General features: G+C 36.4%; 1 protein-coding gene across 2 annotated transcripts in view; it reads left to right on the forward strand.

Annotated features, from left to right (window-relative positions):
• Positions 1-16,541, forward strand: part of LRRK2 (leucine rich repeat kinase 2) — a 140,198-nt gene extending 123,657 nt beyond the window's left edge. For both annotated transcript variants that reach the window (XM_032432646.1, XM_032432647.1), the window contains 8 exons: positions 3,345-3,539; positions 4,586-4,779; positions 6,365-6,437; positions 7,252-7,436; positions 10,523-10,675; positions 12,297-12,505; positions 14,359-14,430; positions 15,027-16,541. In XM_032432646.1, coding sequence (XP_032288537.1) covers positions 3,345-3,539; positions 4,586-4,779; positions 6,365-6,437; positions 7,252-7,436; positions 10,523-10,675; positions 12,297-12,505; positions 14,359-14,430; positions 15,027-15,148 — 1,203 coding nt within the window. In that variant the 3' untranslated portion in view covers positions 15,149-16,541. The remainder of the gene's footprint in view (positions 1-3,344; positions 3,540-4,585; positions 4,780-6,364; positions 6,438-7,251; positions 7,437-10,522; positions 10,676-12,296; positions 12,506-14,358; positions 14,431-15,026) is intronic.
• The last annotated feature ends 6,376 nt before the right edge of the window (positions 16,542-22,917 follow it).

Consider the following 22,917-nt stretch of genomic DNA (forward strand, 5'->3'; position numbering starts at 1 on the left):
CTACTGTGGTTTGGTTTGGACTTGCAATGAATCTGCAGATAATTTGGGGAGGAGTCTATCTTTATGATACTAAGTCGGTCTATGCTTTTTATTTATTTATTTATTTTATTATGTTATGTTAATCACCATACATTACATCATTAGCATGATTCATTGTTTGTGTATAACACCCAGTGCTCCATTCAATATATGTACCCTCTTTTTTTTTTTTTTTTAAAGATTTTATTTATTTATTTGACAGAGAGAGACACAGCGAGAGAGGGAACACAAGCAGGGGGAGTGGGAGAAGGAGAAGCAGGCTTCCCGCGGAGCGGAGAGCCCGATGTGGGGCTCGATCCCAGGACGCTGGGATCATGACCTGAGCCGAAGGCAGACGCTTAACGACTGAGCCACCCAGGCGCCCCTATATGTACCCTCTTTAATACCCATCACCAGGCTAACCCATCCTCCCACCCCCCTCCCCTCTAGAACCCTCAGTTTGTTTTTCAGAGTCCATTGTCTCTCATGGTTCATCTCCCCCTCCGATTTCCCCCCCTTCATAAGTCGTTCTATTCTTGAATGTGAGTTATCTTCCTATTGATGTTTTCTTAAGTGTCTTTCAGTATAGTTTTATAATTTTGCATACGGGCCTTTTGCATTTTTTCTCAAACTTTCTTGCTGCAAATTGCTTTAAATTCAATTCCTCGCTTGAGATTTTTTTTTTTTTTTTCACTACCCAGGTGATGGGAATCTGGTCTACAAATCTTAAGAGTAAGCTTGTGGATAACAATTTCTTAAGGTTCTTTTCCCTCCCCCCGCTTTGTCTGTAAAGTCCCAGGCATCTTTCCTTGTACCAGAGAAAGTGGAAGCATGGGGTGGCTTTATTCCTGGTTCTCATTTCCTTGGAATATGTACCCCTTTGGGGTCCCAGCTTTATGGGAACAGACCTTTATTGGACTTCACTTTGGGCAGCCTCTAGATTTAAACTTCTTTTTCACTGGCCGATAAGATATCGAAAACCACATATCAGTTTGCCTTCAATAGACAAATGCCTTTAAGGAAATATCTGACTTTAGGGTTCAATTGACCTCTCTGTCTTTCACTGGATTCTGTCTTTCACTAATATTTTGGCCTGGTAAGTCCTTAAGATGTTGTGAGATCTTTAATATTTTTAAGAGATTAAAAAAATAATTTCCTTAGCATTTTAAGTTGCTTTTAGATGGGTGGTTTGTCCAACTAACCTTTTCCACCATATTATCAGAAATAGATTGCTTACTACGTTTTGAACTGAAACAGATTTTAATAGATCAAAACAAGAGCCCTCTTTATGTTGTGAACTCTTGATTTTGTATCATAGTTCGTTGAAAAATATTTGTTCAACTTTAAAATTTCTGCTCAAAAATAGCTGAGTACATACACTGACTTTAACAAACATTATGTAATTATCTTGGCTACTTTCCCTACCTTCCCCCTTCCCCTAGTTTTATTAAGACATAATGACATAGACATTGTATTAGTTTTTAGGTGTACAACATGATGATTTGATACATATATATTATGAAGTTATTACCACAATAAGTTTAGTTAACATCCATTACCTCACACATTACAATTTTTTTTTCTTGTGATAAAAACTTTTAAGATCCACTCTCTTAGCAACTTTCAAATATACTGTATAGTATTGTTAACTTTAGTCACCATGCTATACATTACATTCCTGTCTTATAACTGGAATTTTGTACCTTTTGACCCCCTTCACCCATTTTACTCACTCCCATGCCCTGCCTCTGGCAACCACCAGTCTGTTTTCTGTATCTAGAAGCTTGTTTAGTTTTGTTTATTTTATTTTATTATATTTTAGATTCCACGTATAAGTGGATACCACATAGTATTTGTCTTTCTCTGATGTACTTCACTTAGCATTATGCCCTCAAGGTCCATCCATGTCACAAATGGCAGAATTTCCTTCTTATTTATGGCTGAATAATATTCCATTGTATATACATATACATATATATCATATTTTCTTTATTCATTCATCCATTGATGAACACTTAGGTTGTTTCCACATCTTGGCTACTGTGAATAATGCTGCAATGAACATGGGGGTGCAGATATCTTTTAAAGATAATGATTTCATTTCCTCTAGGTATATACCCTGAACTGGAAGTTCCATGGTAGTTCTATTTTTAATTTTTTGAGGAACTTGCATACTGCTTTCCATGGTAATTGCAGCAATTTATATTCCCACCAACAGTGCACAAAGTTTCCTTTTCCTCCATCCTTCCCAGCACTTCTTATTTCTTGTCTTTTTGATTCTAGCCATTCTGGCAGGTGTGAGGTGATATCTCCTGGTGGTTTTGCTTTGTATTTCCCTGATGATGAGTGATGTTGAGCACCTTTTCATGTACTAGTTGGCCATTTGTATGTCCGCTTGTTTGTAAATTTTGGTTACCACTGCTGTTATTCACTTGTATTTTGGTTACCCCCACTGGTGTTAATCACTTGTATTTTTAAATTTTTTTCACAGTGAAATTTTCCATAGCTTAATTATTGTTTTACTCTTTCCTCCTTTTATTTTCAATAATACTTTACCTGTATTTTATAGATTACATAACTACCTTGAATTTTTTTTTTTTTTTTAGTATATGACAGTATTTGACTTTGACATACCCACTTAATCTTTAAGTACAGTATATATTAGGCAAGATAGGTAGACTCATCACCTTTGTCAGATGAGGCATAGAGAATAAGGAGCTTTCTCAGAGTCTCGTGGGTGGAAGGCAAGTGGCTGTGTCATGGCTCTAATTCCAGTTTCCCGAGTCCTGGTTCTGTTTCCTTACAGTGGTCCCCACCCCCCTTGCCTGTCTCTCTAGTTCTTTTGTGTTTCAAAGAAAAACATGAAAACAGAATCTAGAGGTGATTTGTGAATTTCATTACCAGAGATCAAAAGTTCTTTTCCCTTCAGTTGGCAGAAGGTCTGTTCCATTGCTGGCCAGTGTTTATCTGTAACATGATGTGTCTCTGTGGTATCAAACTGAGGGAAAAATAGCTCCTGACTCTGTTAAATTTCTGTTCAGTTGGCACTTTCGAGATTTTCTTTCTTTTCAAGTTACAAAACATACCATACAGACAAAAGAGTCTATCTCATGCTTAGTCTAAAAATAAGTATTATTTTAATGTAATTTTATCTGTAGTTTGGGTTATTTATCCTGTTGTTTGGATTAGATCACAGTTTAACAGATTTAGGTTTTTCTTGATAGAGCTATAACACATCATTCTACATTATGCACAATAATATGATCTTACAAGAGCACATATGTTAACTTCATGTGTATTGTTTTGTTATTTTTAAACTTTCTCAGGTCTTTGACACTTTGAATTCAGCTGAGTTAATCTGTCTGATGAGACATATATCAATACCTAAAAACTTTAGTGTTGAATGCATGGTTGCTACAAATCATAACAGCAAGAATGCAAGCATCTGGCTGGGCTGTGGGCACCGTGATAAAGGACAGCTCTTATTTCTCGACTTAAATACTGAAAAACACACTCCTGAGGTAAATTCAAGTACCCTTTAAATTACAGATACTTTAGAAAATTTATTTTGTGGATGATTTTAAAGCATGTGTCAGTTAAAAAAGTTATTTTGGAAGAAATTAAATGAAAGCAATATAGGAGTATTATTTAGCTTTCTGGTAGAACAAGAGTATTTACATGAAATTAAATAGGCTGTGTTTTGTTTTAAAAGCATAGTATATGTGTGTCTTAGGTCAGGATTCCTAGAAACAGTCTAAGACAGAGTTTCTTGTACAAGTGATTTAAGGAGAGAGTAACTTTTAAGGAAGTGAAGGAAGTCAAAAAGAACAGGGGAAGAGATTCCACAAAAATGTAGTTTCTGAGGAAATCTACCCTCCATTTAGCCATGAGAAATTCTGGGGTTTGAATAGCAGCACAGATTGAGTCAGTCTTTCATTCCCACATAGCAGTCAGTCATTGGCTTCAGTCTGTCCAAGGATGGGTGTGATGTCACCGCCCAGCCATTTCCGGGCAAGCTAGCCCCCCCCATCAGCGAAGGGCAGTTCTGCAGTGGAGGGTGCTGCTCTGAGCCGTTAGTAGCCCGCACTCAGAATGGGAGCGGGGTGCGTGCACACACATGACTGACAGAGGAAATACTGAGCCCAGCTTTACAAGATGGATCAATAAATTGTATTAGCAAATAAAAGATAAATTTCTAGACTTACAAAACAATGTAATGTTTTGACTGTTGCCTTGAAATAAATGTTATGGCTAATTATTATTCTTAAAGTTGAACAGTCCTCTCATATTATTTTGACAGAGTGACAAATAAGGATACCGAAAAACAAATTTCAGTTTTAATTCTAGTTTCCGATGCACTTTAGAAGGGCAAAATTGTTTGCCAGTTAATTCATTTATTGTTGAAAGTTAAGTAAAATTGGCATTGTTTTTAAAATTAAAAGCAAGAGAATAAAACGAGTTAAGTGTCTGGATAACAATATTTTCATTCTATTCATATTCTAGTTACTTAAGCTTGAATCAAGTTCTTCAGAGTGTGTTTTCTTTTCTTCTTTTTTTTTTTTAACAGGAAGTTATTGATAGTAGAATACTGTGCCTGGCTTTGGTGCCTCTTCCTGTGGAAAAGGAAAGCTGGATTGTGTGTGGAACACAGTCTGGCATGCTCCTGGTCATCAATACCGAAGATGGGGAAAAGAGACATACCCTTGAAAAGATGACTGATTCCGTGACTTGCTTGTATTGCAATCCCTTTCCCAAGCAAAGGTGCTGTAGTGAATTTGAACTTTGGGAGAAAATTACATACCTTTTATATGACTGAATTGTGTGGAAAACTGTTACTGCTTCAGCAAAAACTGCTCATTTTTAACATATTTCTATTTATTTGCATATTTTAAAGGGCATTGTGGGAGGCCACAAAGATATTCTTATAGCTCAAGCTGCGGCCGTTGTTATAAAACAGATCAGTCCCTTCTTCAGGCCAGCCACACCTACTGCTGGTGATACTTCAGCTCTGGTCTGTTTCTCTACCAGCCCTCACATCAGTTTGCTTTTCTTTGTAGGACCTCTTCAGGGATGACTTTTTCTTTATCCTTTTTTTGAATATTAATAGCCTGTTATGTGCTAGTTTAAAACATATCAGTTCACTATCAAATTGAGAAAATATCCAGTAAATGAATTCATAAGTTATTAATAGGTGAAAATGACTCAAGCATTATTAGTTGTGGGGATCTCATTTCAAAGGAATTTATCTAAATGGCAGGATTGCAGGTGTGAGTCACAGGCTGATTGCTATAATACTTGGGGCAGGATGATTTCCAGGAGCCATTAAGATTATACCCCATGTATTACTCTGGTTTAAGTCAATACTGGAAAATAAATATTAGAAAAAATGTGAAACTAAAGTTTTTGGCAGCTGAAATAGAAACTCCACTGGCAGTTTTGGAGTTGAAATTATTTGGATATCGTCAGAGAAAAATTTCATCAGATGGCATTAAATAGGCAAGGAAGACTTTAGTTAAGCTTATTGCAATAAGGGACAGAGATTGGACTCAGCTGTCTCTGCTGAAACAAAAGGTGGCAGAGTTTTTAACACTGGGATGAGCTGGTAGAAGAGTACTGGAGGACTTAATATGTGGGGGGGTCAGTGTGATTAGGCCATCTGTGTTTGCTAATTGTTGCTTATTTTATTTTATTTATTTATTTATTTTATTTTATTGTTCATTATGTTCAGTTAGCCAGTGTACAGTACATCATAAGTTTTTGATGTAGTGTTCAACGATTCAGGAGTTTTGCGTTATTGAAGTTAAGCTCTTACCCTCCCAAGAGACTGGGAGATGGGGCCCTGCCTTTCTTGATGATTACATTTCAAAAGGAAGGGGGCACCTGGGTGGCTCAGTCGTTAAGCGTCTGCCTTCGGCTCAGGTCATGATCCCAGGGTGCTGGGATCGAGCCCCGCATCGGGCTCCCTGCTCTGAGGGAAGCCTGCTTCTCCATCTCCCACTCCCCCTGCTTGTGTTCCCTCTCTCTCTGTGTCTCTCTCTGTCAAATAAGTAAATAAAATCTTTAAAAAAAAAAAAAAAAAAAGGAAGGCTCCTAGTTCCCAGAGACACATACCTGGGCCTGGGCCGTAGAACTGACAAGAGGCTGAGGGGTTACATCTCAAATGGGCAGAGCAAGAATTTACAGCTGTTCAGTTTTCTAAATAAATGCAGTAAGAAAAGGGATGTCAGGGGCCCATAGTCATGCAGAAACCTGTCTAAAGTTTAATCAGCTTTAGAGGGGAACGTTATGGCCATCTTGGTCAATATCACCATTCTTTTTATAACAATTTTGACATTTTTTCTTTTAGCAAGCAAAAAAATTTTCTTCTGGTGGGAACTGCTGATGGCAATTTAGCAATTTTTGAAGATAAAACTGTTAAGGTAAATGTTGAATCCATTCTACATCAAAAATTGTTTTAAGTTATTTATGTATGCTTATTCCCACCCCTCTTCTAAGTGACATAAACTCCCTAAGAGCAAGGTCAGAAATTCTGCTTTTCATCTTCTTTTCCTTTTTTTTCATTTATTGCATACAATAGATCCTCTATAAATACTTGTTGACTATACATTTGATATGAATGAACTAAGGATAAAATGATAAATGAGATCTGATTTAAAATGTTAGTAATGAAAATAATTCTATTTTTATGTAAATGAAGTGATAATTCCTTATAAATATATTGTGGAAAAAACAAAACTTAAGTTTTAAATCTGGCTGGCCACCAACTTTTTCTTTAGTCTGGAAGAAATCATATAACTTTCTGTTCTTCAGATTTTCTTTAGTCTGGAAGAAATCATAAAACTTTCTGTTCTTCAGATTCTCATTTATCAATAAAACATTTATTCTTTCCTCCATCCATGCATCTGTGGTTCCATCCATTTATCCAACATCCTACCCATTTATACTCCTTGTTATCAAAAAACTGATTATCTGATGAGAGACAAACAAGTAGAGTATAATCCCTGAGTTATTTCCTGTAAATTTTTTGCATGGAGAAGTACAGAGATTGGTTTGCATTCCACTTGAATTGAATCGTGTTTTCATAAATCCTTTGAAAAATGTATCTTGAATTTTTATTTTAAGACCTCTAGCCATTTATGATGGAAAAGTAGCTTTTAGAAAGCACAGCAAATTATACAGCATTTCATTTTGCAGATACTCAGTTTAATGAATGTGTTTCTCTTCTTGGCAAAGTGTAAAGGAGCCGCTCCTTTGAAGATACTAAATATAGGAAATGTCAGTACTCCACTGATGTGTTTGAGTGAATCCATGAATTCAACTGAAAAAAACATTATGTGGGGAGGATGTGGTACAAAACTTTTCTCATTTTCTGATGATTTCACCATTCAGAAGCTCATTGAGACAAAGACAAATCAGCTGTAAGTTATTTCTATCTGTACAATTAATTTACTGCTTTATTCATGTTTATTCTCGTTATAATCATATCAATAATGCTATTGCAATCCAAGTAAAAATCTTTTAAAATGCATAATTTATTTTTCTATTAAAGATATCACCCAGCCTCATCATGTTTGGGATAAAATATGAAAAACCATGATAATCTAGTAGTATTTATCCATCTAAATTTTTAACAATTTCATTATCTCTGTATCAAATTAAACATGAATTTGATAGGCGATAAATTTAGCAGTATTTTACTTCATCTGTGGGTTTTACATATGTGTTTTGGATAACTTCCATTAAATGTTGATTGTAAGAAACATATGCCTCAGGAATAAAGTCATCTCTAGATTTGATAATTACACAGATGTCCTCTCTACAGCAAAGTTAATGATAGCCACTTTCAAGTGAAAATAAACTATAAACCTTGTACCAATTTGTTGTTTCAATATTTAGAGTTGCATTTTAACCAAATCATTGCAGTTGGTTCTTCTGTATTACATTCCTCAGGGAGAAGCAGCATAGGTTGATGGATAACAGCATAAATTGTAGTTTAGATATTGGCTTTGCCATGTATTGATTATGTAAATTTGGGCAAGAACTTCTTAAATACCCAGTCTTCTCTAACCTGAGAATTGTAATATATTCTATCTCAAAGGGATGTTTGGAAGACTAGACAAAATTAATATAGGGAACTAACATAATGCCCAGGACTTGGTAAGCTCTAGTAAATATTAGTTATGATTATTAATCGCTTTGAGTCACAAATCCCTATCTTGGAATATCCTGGTTTCTCAATATCTATCCAGTTGCCCAAGACCAAAATTCTGGGAGTAATCCTTGACTCCTTTGTCCTTTACTCCCTTTGTCTACTTAACTCTCCTTCTAATCGACTCTCATATTCTTGTATTTCTCACTTTTCCTACTGCTGCTTCCACGGGGCAGGCTGTCATCCACCATCGATGACCATGTTATCAAGAGCATCTTTCTAACCAGTTCTCAACCTCTGATTGTGCTCCCTTTAGTCCATTCGCAACATTGCAGACAGAGGGGCTCTTCTAAAATGGAAATCAATCTGATGTCAGTCTCTTGCTTAAAACCCCCAGTCAGGTCCCGTTGTCCTTTACATGATGTTCAGATTTCTTAAGAGAGCTTACCAGACCCTGGCTTCCCTCTCTAAATTAATATTTTGCAGCCTCCTTGCCCTCTGTGCTTTAGCCAAACTGAAATCATCTCAGTTCTCAAAGACAGCTTTGTTTATTTCCCTGGCTATATATTTAAACTAAGGTTCTCCCTCTCTTGGATGATGATTGTGTTCCCTGCTGAGTTTAATTCAGATGTCACTTCCTCTGAGTGGTGGTGTCTGATTCCACCTGTGCAGATTAGGTGCCTTGGATTTGTTCTCCCATTGCAGCTCTTATGTCCCTTCATTGTTATAAAAGAAGTTTCAAAAATGTTTTCTTAATAATACTAAACCTACTGGTTTTCAGCTTGGTCCCACTTAGAAACCACTAGGTAGCTGAAAATAATCTTCTGCCTGGGACTCACCTCAGACAAATTAAATCAGAAGAATTCATCATGGGGTGGAGCCCAGCTGTCAGTATTTTTCTTTTCAGGCTCTCAGGTGATTCAAAAGTAGAGTTGGGGTTCAGATACATTGCTATGTATTGTAGGTTCTCGTGGGTGAGGATTTTTGTTTTCTGTCATGTTCACAGATTTGTTTCCTAGTGTGTGGTACATGTTTGGATAAACTTATTCTCATTCTGGAATTTCCACTTTTAACCAACCTAAACAAGCCTGAAAATATTTAAAAAGAAGGGCCCCCAGGTTTTCTTCTTTTAATTTCATAGAGCATGTTATGAGATCATGGGTATCGATCCCCTACATTTCCATGTAAGATTTGGAGTATCAACACTTTCCCAGAGAGATCACCCATAAACATGAAGCTTTCAAAGCTGCTCACCTCCCAAAAGAGATTAGGACCCAGTTTCATAGACACATGGAAATATTTACTGTCTTCTCAAAAAGCATCTCCTGTTGCCTTGGTCTCTCACTGGCTAAGCAGATACCACATCGCTAATTAGATGCTGCTTCATCCTCACTGCCCTCCTTATTCCTCGGTGCACACTGACAGAGGCATGACAGGAAGTAAAAGATGATGGGGCCTCTGGAGCCATGGGCCTCCAAAGACTTGCATAGAGTCCTCCTTCCGTACCATGCCAGTCATGTGGCCTCGAGCAAGTTATTTAGCACTTGTAAGCTTTTTGCAATTACAGACATTGAGATTTGTAATATTTTATAAGATTTTTACTGAGGATCAAACAGGATAACACACAAAAATATTTTATAAATTCTAAAACTATGGAATATTTGGACTAGTTTGGCTGTCTTCTGTTAAATACAGCAAAACTCAGGGAGGAATTGCCTAAAATGTAGTGGCTGTCTGGCAACACGTGTTTTTGCCTCCTTCGCCAGGACAAGAAAGATGGAGGAAAAAAGTCTTCCTACCCTAGGACAAACTAAAGATTTTTTTACACCCTGTGACATTTTCATGTCATTTATCTGATTGCATTGCAACTTTAACCATTTTAACTTTTTTGTGGTTGTTCATTCCTTCTGTTAGTTCATTCCTCATCCATCCATTCTTCTGTCCATCCACTTCACAAACTGCCTACTTTGTTAACCAGGCATTTTGCTAGATAGATACTCACCCGTCTATCACTAGATAGATAGGTACTTGGTGACTCTTCACTGGATTGCAGTTATATAGAAAATACATGGTCCTTGCCCTTAAGAAATCACATTTACAGTCTAGTGTCAGGGACGTACTAATTAATAAATGCAATTTTACATTTCATAAGCTCTAAAGTATTACAGCTAGTACCAGTGCGGGAAAGGGAATGACTGGTGTATTTTGATAGGTCAGGGATGAATTCCAGAGGAGCTGACTTTTAAGTTAAGCCTCAAGGACTAACTAGTAGGAGTTTGCCATGAAGATAGGGCCTATGGTAGCCAATCTGTGTGCAAGAAATGAATAGTAGTGACATTCTTTCTTTCCCTCTAGGTTTTCTTATGCAGCTTTCAGTGATTCCAACATCATAGCGGTGGTGGTAGATACGGCTCTCTACGTTGCTAAGAAAAATAGCCCATTTGTGGAAGTACGGGATAAGAAAACTGAAAAACTCTTTGAACTGATAGACTGTGTGCACTTTTTAAAGTAAATTAATTGTTTTTTTAATTGTATTTTATTGTGGAAAGAATATAATGTGACACTGATCCTCTTAACAAATTTTTAGGTGTATAACATATTGTTGACTGTAGGTACAATGTCATTGGTTCTTTATTTTATGCTTGTAAGAGCTGTCTTTACATTTCAGATTTCACAGAGAAAGGCAGTATGACTAATAGTACTTTGTTTCTACCTCTAACTAGAAAACTAAACAAACAAAAACTCAGAAACAAAATTGTTATTGCTTTTTAGCACAATCTCTTGGTATCTAGCAAATTTCATTTTGGAAAAAAAAGGAACATAATGTATATGGTTTCTTCAAGGTATTACAAAGAATATTCTCTAATGCAAAAATAGTACATTATTGAAAGTGATCATACTGGATTCATTGCTGATGGTACATCTAGTGATGTTACAGTATCGATGTTTCCTACTTTTTTAAAAAAGATTTTATTTATTTATTTTAGAGGGAGAGAGAGAGTGGGAATGGGGTGAGGGGCAGAGGGAGAGAATCCCAAGTAGATGCCTCGCTGAGTGCAGAGCCCGACATGGGGCTCAATCCTATGACCCTGAGATCATAACCTGAGCGGAAACCAAGAGTTGGATGCTTAACCAACTGAGCCATCCAGGCAGCCCTCAAAGTTTACTACTTATTTTATCCTATAGGTCCAAGGATACTTTGCTCTCAAGTCACAAAACAATTTTAAAAATGGGGGATAACCTACTGGACTGGCCAGTGCACTAAGTCCCTAAGGACGAAGGGTCAAGACACCAGACTGACAGCCAGTTCTTAGTCTGATCCAGCATGTCAGACACAAATCTCAGACTTCAAATCAAACACATCTTTTGTGTGCTGCTGCTGCTGGGAAACAGGACCACTGCCAGCCTTATTTGCTAGCCACTTTATAATTTTTCTTTTGTTTTGTTTTTACTATGTAGATTTTTTATACTCTGGAAAACACTTAGATTATGCCCTATGTCTATAAAATGAGACTTCAAAGTTTACTCTCCTAGAATCTTTTCATTTTTCTCTGGATGGTAAGGCGATTTATATTCTGAAGTGCTGGGAGTTCTGGGTGGTAAAGACTCCCTTACTTCCTGAAGTTCTAGAAGTATTAGAGTTCTTTTATTTCTTGACACCTCATTTTTGTCATGAATTATTCACTGGCTCAGGGAAGAATTTAGTGGTTGGTATTGATATCTTATACAGACAAATGACTACAATTTAATTTTCCTTTGTAAATTTTAGACTTCATGGAAAGCTTTTGAAAGTAACTTTTTCTATTTATATTGGGCAAATTTATTCTTTTTTTTACTGAATTACATAGGCTTGTTATTTATAAAAATTATATCCATTTTATGTACTTCAGAATTTATTGAAGTGAAGGGGCTATGGTTGTGTTATCTTTGATAATTTGTTTCAAGTAGAGAAGCTACTTCGGCATTCTGTATTTAACAAAACCAGTTTTGTAGGATTTTAATGATATATAATGTATATTCTCATGTATTCATAGTTTAAGATGCTGTATATATTATTTATATGTAGATATACATCTATTTTATCTCTTAGTTGTTGATAAAACTATTAATGCATACTTTATGGTTTTAGGGAGGAAATGGTCAAAGTAAATGCAGAATCAAAACACAAACTATCTTATTCTGGGAGAGTGAAAACCCTCTGCCTCCAGAAGAACACTGCTCTCTGGATAGGAACTGGAGGAGGCCATATTTTACTCCTTGATCTTTCAACTCGTCGAATTATACGTATAATTCACAATTTTTGTGACTCTGTCAGAGTCATGATGACAGCACAGTTAGGTAAGTTTCTCTCCTTTAGATCTTTTCTCATATTGTCTGAGATTATAAAAATATGCTTTTATTTTCAATTTTTCTCTCACTTTCCAATGTCATTTCAAGTGTCTTGGTCACAGAATGAAACAGGAGTGGAAGACATTTGGAATGGGGTCATTAAAAAAACAGAGAGAGTAGATGCTCTCAGTCCCATAGAGAAGCAGATTATTGCGGCTGAGCACTAAATTTGCATCTTACTTTTTATACCTAAGGCAAAACGAGGAAATAGATAATGTTGATTATTTTTAAATTTTAACCAAAGATATTAAAGCAAATGTTTATTTTGATCAGTTTAAGCTTCCCACCCTTGTTCAGTTTGGTTTTTCATCCTATAAGCAAATTTATATTCTTGTAGCAATATATGCTGAACTCTACAATGTGCAAGTATTGACAATCATGATGTTTTACGCAAACTTCATCTTTTCTTGCTCTTATTTTTCTATTTAAATATGAAGAAATCATGACAGCATGTGAAATATGTTTTCTACATAAATACATTCCATTGTCTTCTTTTAACTAATTATTTGGCTTAGAGTACAGTATTAGCATATATGCAAAGTTGATCATGAAAATAACATAATGGGATTAAGTTCTGTGAAACTAGAGTTTATATAACTTGAGCAAATACATCATAATGTGTTTGACAGGTGAAGAAAATAGTAAATTCCTTTTACAGGAATATATTAAGCAATGACAAGTGTTTCTCCTTACTCTCACCCAGTTTTTGTGAATGGATGTTGGAGTTGCACAGAAGGAGTGAGATTAGATGCTGTGAGTGCCTAGTTAGCTATCAGGATACGTGTCCACGCAAGCAGAGCAGTAGGTGTCTAGTGGGTTGTCTCTCTAGTTTTATTCTACCAAGGTTGTTCCAACCTCTGATTTAATTCGTATGTACTTTAGGACCCAAGTGGTTGTTCCTTATTGACATTATGTGGGATTTCAGTGGGTTTAATTGATTTTTAAAATAAAGATAAATTTAAACAGAATCTACAAGGTGTGGCAGGCACAATGTGGCTTCACCTCACCTTCCTAGCTTCTGCCCGTTACCACATTCTTCCCAGCGCTTTCTGCTCTAGAATATTGTTCAGTCCCTCTGAAATACCGTGCTTCATATGGCCACAAGGTTTTTCATGTGCTGTTTCATTCTTGGCTTATTTAAATTAATGTAATTAACTAAGCCAGGAAGATAGACTAAGTTAACTCTTTCTTCAAAATGGCAGCTTATATATCAAAACCCCTGAGAAGTCAATAATGATGAGGTCAAACTTCTTTCTTGGGGGCTCTCATAACATCTCTCTTGCATAGCATTGGTCCTGGTCATGGATTTTTTTAATTAATGTCAATTTCCTCACTAGAATGTAAACTCCATGTGGGTTGAGTTTGCATGTGTTTGTTTACCCCTTTACTGCTAGGACCTCTCTAGGGCCTCTCAGCGAATGACTTGAGAAGAAAGTATGGCTCGGTGACAGACTCTCAGTATATACATCCATCCAATTCTTTATCCAAGTGCTTCACATTTGACTAGTGGCAAATCACCTTCATGCACATGATCTCATTTAATATTATAACTTGGGCTGTATAAACATTAAACCCGTTTTTCAAAGGTTAAATTGTTTTCTCAGATTGACACAATTCATAGGAATTATAGCAAGGAGTAGATCACAAATTTTTGAACATTAAATAATTGCTTGTCTTGGAGAGTTTTTATTCAATATAATTGAAGTGTCTCCTAAAAAGTAGAATTATAAAGTAAGTTCCAAGGACTTTTTAAAGTCCAACTTAATATATTGTTTTAACAGAAGACTCATATTTTTTTAAAGGAAGCCTTAAAAATGTCATGCTGGTTTTGGGGTATATCCGGAAAAGTGCCGAAAGTACACAATACCAAAAAGGTAATGTTTAATAAGATACTGTATTCCAAACACATTGCAATGACATTGATGATTATAACATGTTATGTGTTTTATACATTTATAATAAATATAACATATGCTATAATACTTCAAGCAGTTTTAATTGGTAGCTTCTTTAGAGTGTAAATAATTTAAACATAAATCTTCAAAATTAAGTTTCAGTGATTTAGCAGTGTTAAGTAATTTTTTGAAATGAAGTAGAGATACCAACCACTATAAAATGAGAACTAGCCCACATTTAAGCTAAATGTGGATATTTTTCCTTACAACTTACCAATATCCATATTAGGTCTGATTTTGAACAGTGTTTGAAAAAATGATTTCTTTCAAAAAATGAAATGTTAGATTATTAAAGGTCCATACTCTTTTTGAAATGTAGTAGTTCCTGTAAGATATTTTAAACATTTTCCAAATGGAGTTTCTTATAAATAGCAGTAATTTAGTGCATTATTTTTAGCTGTATTTATATATATATTTGTACAAGACAACTAAATATAAATGGACAAAATTGAAATAAAATAAAAATGCCTTATGGACGATCTTTGAAACATGGTTTCATTTTTTTTCTTTTGTAGAGATACAATCTTGTTTGTCTGTTTGGGACATCAATCTTCCACATGAAGTGCAAAATTTAGAAAAACATATTGAAGTGAGAAAAGAATTAGCTGAAAAAATGAGAAGAATATCTGTTGAATAAGAGAGATATTGGAGATCTTTGTCTTTGGATGGGAAGATTATTCTCTTGTTAATATTTCTTTAAAAATGTTTACATATGAAAAGGGTTCTTCCACTTTTTGAAATAGCTCATGTGTATATGAGGGAATTTTTATATATTTTATTTTAAATATAAATATGTGTAAAAATAATTATCAGTGAAAATATGTTTTGAAGAACTATTTAAAATACAACATTATATTTCCTACACATCCTAATTAATTTTGTGGATTAAGTAATGAAAGGAAATCTAAAAAGTACATAATTGCAGGAGTCATACTAAAATTTACAAAGTGACTAATTTTGTTGCTGTTATCCGTAAGGAAAGTAAACATTATTTAAAATTCTGCGCTTAAACAAGACTGTTGTTTGATTACTTTCTAGGTATTCTGCAAAATAGAATCAAACTGTTAGACCCATTTCACATGTAATACATTCCTTCTTAGATTGCTTTTAAATGCAGCTATCACATAGGTTTGTAAACCGTCAATGAATTTTCACTAATAAAGCCCTTCATTGGGATGTGCATTCTCTTCATTGGTGATTCAAACAATGCATTTCATGCAACCTCCTTCCATCTGGAAGAAAATGTCATGAAAAGTGCTGATGGGAAAATGTAGCATATTGTTGTCATAGCCAGGAAAGACACAGTCACTTTCTCTTTTCCTATTTTGCAATTCTATCTTTGAATGTGGATACCCTGAAATTTGTATAATTGGTGTAAATACAATGTTCAGTCTTCAAGTGATATTTTTTATGTTTTAATTTGGATTCTCAGTGGTAAGCCAGACCTCTGGTTACTCATTCCTAATCTCTGCTCTAACACTTCTCCCCATCTTCTTCCTAAATTTGTGACTGCACATCCTGCATCACTCAGGAAAAAAACCACATTTCCAGAATTACAGGATTCCACAACTCCCATTAGGACCATGGGCGCAAGTATGTTAACACTTTAGTTTGCTGAAGAAGGAAGGAGCGTCAGGCTATGATGGGTAAAAATACTTGCTAACCTAGTCTCCTAAATTATACCTAAATTGTTTAAATATCTTCCCACAGTAGGAATATCAGGGCCAAGTATCTAGGAAACAATTTGAGTGCTGTTTCTGTTTTAAGGAAAAACATTTCTGGTAAATTCATTGGCCCTGGCCAATATTCATAATTTCAAACAATTCCCTGTGATAGGATAACCAGTCCATTTAATATTCTCAGAACTGACTGATGTTGTGTTATAGGATGATTTTTAAAAAAATGGAGGAGTTTGTTCCTGTGATATTTCTCATTGTTACTTTGTATTTATTGCAATTTTTTACAAAGGTAATTATGAAGAAATATGTAAAATGAACATTGTATCTAAATGGAATAATAAACATTTTTAAAGCATGTTTAAGAATTTTAAAACTTTGTGATGTTTTATTTTTCACGTATAGGCCTATAATCTAATATGAAGTTTTGCATTAATGTGTGTATGAGATGCATAGAAAATGCTAACTAAAGTTTTCTCTTGAGGATTTATTCAGTTTTCTATAGTACACATAGATTCCAGGATCCCAGGATAAAACCTGATAGGCCTGATCTATTTCATTTTCAAGTTTTCATAAAAATTTTCTTAAGTAGGATTATTCACTCTTGAGTACAGAAAAAAATGACTTTAGAACAATTTATTAAAAAATTGACAGTTATTTTAAGTTTTTTCTGACTAGAACCCCCAAATAAGCTACTAATCTTTATAAAAGCATAAGCATTTATATTAATAGAAAATATTTTGGAGAGGAAGTTTAAATTTAAAAAGGGAGCCCCGGTTGGGACACCTGGGTGGCTCAGTTGGTTAAGCATCTGCCTTCGGCTCAGGTCATGATCCCAGGGTCCTGGGATGGAGTCCCACGTCAGCCTCCTTGCTCAGCGGGGAGCCTGCTTCTCCCTCTGCCTGCCCTACCTGACTCTTCCCCTGCCTGTACTCTCTCTGACAAATAAATAAATACAATCTTTAAAAAGATTAAAAAAAAAAAAAGGTAGCCCCCAGATCTAATTCTGGCAAGCACTATGGATTATGTGTGAACTACTTTAAGTAAAATTCATCTTATTTTTCATCAAGACTGTGACATAAATTGATGAAACAGCAAAAATAACAAAAAAATTTTGAGAACTTTTCTAAATTGAAGATACTGAGAGTAGATAATGTCTAAACCTCCTGGGACTTTGCATCTTTATGTAATCTATCACTGTATGTAGCTCAACACCTAACTTGGGAAACTTAATGCTTCTGCTTTTCATAGACACTCATCAGCAATATAGTAAAATCTTAAACTTTGCCAACTCATGAGAAATTGAAATTCTCATTCTCCATCTGGCCAGTTTCCCAGCCTTGGGACCATTGTTGCCAATAACAATTCAGAATCTGGCTGTTTAAAAGTACACAGGTACTTGGTTCATCCAATTCCTCAAGGTATTTGGAGTATTCTTGGCACCTTCACTTTCGGTTGGGAGCCAAGTCTGCAGTCTGAATGCGCTGTAAGTGTGAGCAGAAACATAGCTCTCCCTTTGTGCTGGACCTCTCCCTTCCCTTGGTTTACAGGCTCACTGGGAAGTCTCTGCTAGGGGGATTCTCAGCCTAAGACAAAGAGTAGGGAGAGGGATGGGTCATGGGGGGATACTGCTTGGCCTCCAGAGATTCCACTGTCCCATGGCAATAGGGCCTAGACAGCTAGACTTCATGGAGTACCTTATTTGTGTCACTATGACTAATCTGAACACGACTGAGAGGAGGTTATTATTATCCCCATTTATTTCTGAAAATACAAACCAGCGGATAAATGCTGTGTTAGAAGTATTACGGGACAAAACAAATGATCATATGCGGAAATAAGGAGAGAGAAAAACCAAGAAACAGACTTTGAACTATAGAGAACAAACAGATGGTTACAGGCAGCGGGGGAGGTGGGTGGCGGGAATGGGTAACAGGTGATGGGGATTAAGGAGTACACTTGTGAGCACTGGGTGTTGTAGGAACGTGTTGAATCACTAGGGGGAAGAGTTGGGATGGCGGAGGAGTGGGAAGACCCTGAGCTTGTCTGGTCTTTCCGACACAGGTAGATAGTTATCAAATCATTCTGAATACCCAAGAAATCAATTGGAGGTCTGAGAGAACAGAAACTGCAAGTCTACAAGTAGAAAAGCAACCACCTTTTGGATGGTAGGAGGTGCGGAAGTTCACTTGGGGGAGACATGGCTGTGGATGCAACCGTGGGGAGGGAGGCTGCTTATGAAGGTAAGCAGTATTACAAGCTGCGGAGTACAAAATCTGAATTTATAGATTTGCTACTCTGGGGGACGTTCCTGGATTAAGGTGCACAGGTGGTGAAAAGGGGCAGAATCCCAGGAGTGACAGGGGGGTCTGAGGATCCCCTGGGCCGCGGGAAGAACAGGTGGCGCCAAGGTGCTGCGCTGTTCTCGGGCATAGGAGCCAGGAAGCCAGCAGAGAGCCTCGGGTCTTGGCGCAGCCTTTCTGCTATAAACTGCAAACCGCTGTGCAGTTATGGGACCGCTTTCCTGGGACAGGCCAGCAAGTGTGGGGGGACCCACCCCTGGAGGAACAGTGTGGGTCTGCGCCCTGGCCATCTCTGAAATTTGGGGTTTTGAAACACCAAAATGCTCCAGACACGAATAGCGTGAATGCAGGGGTCAGATGGAAACCGGTGAAACAGATAAGGTGATTGTTTTCTGTGAGGGCTCACTGAAGAGTAGGGGTTGTGAACTTTCAGCTCCCGGGCTAGAGAACAGGGTGCAGCCATTTTCTTTTCTTTGTTTTTTCTTTTTTCTTTTCTTTTTTCTCTTTCCTTTTCAAAAGATTTTATTGAGAGAGAGAACAAGCGTATGGGAGAGGCAGAGCGAGACGGAGAAGCAGGATCCCCGCTGAGCAGGGAGGCCGATGCGGGGCTTGACCCCAGGACACTGGGATCATGACCTAAGCCGAAGGCAGACGCTTAATCAACTAAGCCACCCAGCCGCCCAGTAAGTGCAGCCATTTTCATCCCACCCATCAGTGATGAAAGCCTTCAGAGAGCAAAACAGTGCCACTTAGTGGAAGCCAGAACTGTGTACGCCAAGCCTTGCCCCCTGTGCCCTGGAGGCACATTTCTTTTCTTTTTTTAAAAAATATTTTATTAATTTATTTGACAGACAGACAGAGAGAGAGAGAGAGGGAGCACAAGTAGGCAGAGCTGTAGGCAGAGGGAGAGGGAGAAGACGACTCCCCGCTGAGCGGAGAGCCTGATGCCCGGCTCCATCCCAGAATCCTGGGAATCATGACCTGAGCCGAAGGCAGACATTTAACCGACTTGGCCACCCAGGCGCCCCCTGGAGGCACATTTCCCCTGAAACAAGAGAATCAGCACAGCAGGCCCTCCCCTCCCCCTCAGGAGACCTGCACAAACAACTGGCTTGCACCAAGTTTATTGATCATAGAGTGCTGCAAAGTCTTTAGCTCTAAGGGAAATAGGATCGAGCTTCGTTTTTACTTTTATTCTTTATTTCTTTTATTTTTCTTATTTTTTCATTTATTTTCTTTTATTTTCCAATTTCCTTTTAAAAATTTTTTCTTTTAAAATTTTTATATATATACTTTACATATATATTTTTAATTTTTGTCTACTTTCATTTCATTTTATTTTTTACTTTTTATTTTATTTTATTTTTTATTTTGGGATCTAGATTCTTTTAACAGACCAAAACACACCCAGGATTCAGTTTGGTTTTTTTTTTGTTTGTTTGTTTTTTGGTTTGGTTTTCTTTTTTTATGTTTTTGTTTTTCCTGGGTTTTTGTTGTTGTTGTTGTTTGTCTTTTTCTTTTTCTTTGTTTTTTGCTTTGTTTTTGTGTTTTTGTTTTGTTTTTTGCATTTTTGTTTTTGTTCTTTTTTCTCTTTTCTTTTTGGACAAAATGATGAGATGGAGAAATTCATCTCAAAAGAAAGAACACAAGGTTGTACTCACAGCCAGGGATTTAATCAATATACATATAAGTAAGATGTCTGAAATAGAATTTAAAACAATGATTATAAGGATCTAGCTGGGCTTGAAAAAAGCATAGAAGACACTAGAGAATCCCTTACTACAGAGATAAAAGAAGTAAAATGTAGTCAGGCCAAAACGAAAAATGCTATAACCAAGATGCAAACACAAATGCAGTCCATAAAAATGAGGATGGATGAAATGGAGGAGCAAATCAGTGATATAGAAGATAAAATTATGGAAAATAATGAAGCCAAAAAGAGGAAAAGAAAGGTAATGGGCCATGAAGGTAGACTTAGAGAACTCAGCAGCTTAGTAAGATGTAGTAACATTCATTCATAGGATTTTCAGAAGATGAAGAGAGAAATAAAGGGGCAGAAGGTTTATTTGAACAAATTATAGCTGTAAACTTCTTTGAGTGGAGAAAAAAAAGATCAAAAGTAACAAAGACTAAAAAGAACCAGAGAATATTACCAGGAACACCAACTCTACAGGTAACACAATGGCACTAAATTCATATTTCTCAATAATCACTCTGAATGTAAATGGACTAAATGTGTTAATCAAAAGACATAGGATATCAGAATGGATTAAAAAAATGACAAGATCCATCTATATGTTGCCTACAAGAAACTCATTTTAGACCTAAAGACACCTGCAGATTGAAAGTGAGGGGATAGAGAACTATCTATCATGTTAATGGAAGTCAAAAGAAGCTGGAGTAGCCGTACTTATATCAGACAAACTAGATTTTAAAACAAAGATTGTAACAAGGGCAGTCTGGAAAACTGGTAGAAGAGATTATATCTTATCCATCAAGAAGATCTAACAATTATAAATACTTATGCCCCCAACTTGGCATCATCCAAATATATAAATCAATTAATAAGCATAAACTCATTGATGATAGTACAGTAATAGTAGGGGAACTTCAACACCCCACTTACAGCCATGGACAGATCATCTAAGCAGAAAATCAACAAAGAAACAATGGCTTTGAATAACACTCTGAACCAGATGGACTTAACAGATATATTCAGAACATTTCATCCTAAAGCAGCAGAGTACACATTATTCTTGAGTGCACATGGAACATTTTCCAGACTAGATCACACACTGGGTCACAAATCAGCCCTGTACGAGTACAAAAAGATCAAGATCATACCATGCACATTTTCAGGTCACAACACTATGAAACTGGAAGTCAAACACATGAAAAAACTTGGAAAGACATCAAATACAAGGAGATTAAAGAACATCTTATTAAAGAATGAATGGGTTAACCACGAAATTAAAGAAGAATTAAAAAAATACATGGAAGCAAATGAAAATGAAAGCATGACAGCCCGAAAACTTTGGGATGCAGCAAAGGCAGTTCTAAGAGGGAAGTATATTGTAGTACAGGCCTACCACAAGATGCAAGAAAAGTCTCAAATACACAACCTAACCTTAGACCTGAAGGAGCTAGAAAAGGAAGAGCAAATAAAGCCTAAAGCCAGTAGAAGAAGGGAAATAATAAAGATTAGAGCAGAAATAAATGATATAGAAACAAAACCCCCAGTAGAATGGATTAAGGAAACTCAGAGCTGGTTCTTTGAAAGAATTAATAAAATTGATAAAACCAAGCCAGACTTATTAAAAAGAAAAGGGAAAGAACCCAAATAGATAAAATCACAAAGGATAGAGGAGAGATCACAACCAACACCACAGAAATACAAACAATTATAAGAGAATACTATGAAAAATTATATGCCAACCAACTGGGCAAACTGGAAGAAATGGATAGACTCCTAGAAACTTACAAACTACCAAAACTGGAACAAGAAGAAATGGAAAATTTGAACAGATCCATAATCAGCAAAGAAATTGAATCAGTAATCAATAATCTCCCAGCAAATAGGAGTCCATGGCTGGATGGCCTCAGAGCAGAATTCTACCAAACATTTAAAGAAGAATTAATACCTATTCTTCTGATACTGTTCCAAAAATTAGAAATGGAAGGAAAACTTCCAAACTCGTTCCATGAGGCCAGTATTTCCTTGGTCCCCAAACCAGACAAAGACATCACTAAAAAGGAGAATTACAGACCAATATCCCTCGTGAAAGTGGATGCAGAAATTGTCACCAAGATACTAGCTAATCAGATCCAACAGTACATTAAAAGGATTATTCACCACAACCAAGTGGGATTTATTACTGGGCTGCAAGGGTGGTTTAACATCCACAAATCAATCAATGTGATGCACCACATTAATAAAAGAAAGGACAAGAACCATATGATCCTCTTAATAGATGCAGAAAAAGCATTTGACAAAATACAGCATCCTTTCTTGATAAAAACTCTCCACACTGTAGGGATAGAAGGAACGTACCTCAATATCATAAAAGCCATATGCAAAAAACCCACAGCAAGTATCATTCTTAATAGGGAAAAATTGAGAGCTTTTCCCTAAGGTCAGGAACACAACAGGGATGTCCACTCTCACCACTCTTGTTCAACATAGTACTGGAAGTCATAGCCTCAGCAATCAGACAGCAAAAGGAAATAAAGGGCATACAAATTGGCAAATAAGTCAAACTTTCACTATTGCAGACATGATATTCTGTGTAGGAACCTGAAAGACTACACCAAAAAAATTGCTAAAATTCATACATGAATTCAGCAAAGTCATAGTATATAAATTCAATGTGCAGAAATCTGTTCTATTTCTATACACTAATAACAAAGCAGCAGAAAAAGAAATCAAG

This window comes from Phoca vitulina, unplaced genomic scaffold (genome assembly GCF_004348235.1).
Source record: "Phoca vitulina isolate PV1807 unplaced genomic scaffold, GSC_HSeal_1.0 scaffold49, whole genome shotgun sequence".
Taxonomy (NCBI): domain Eukaryota; kingdom Metazoa; phylum Chordata; class Mammalia; order Carnivora; family Phocidae; genus Phoca; species Phoca vitulina.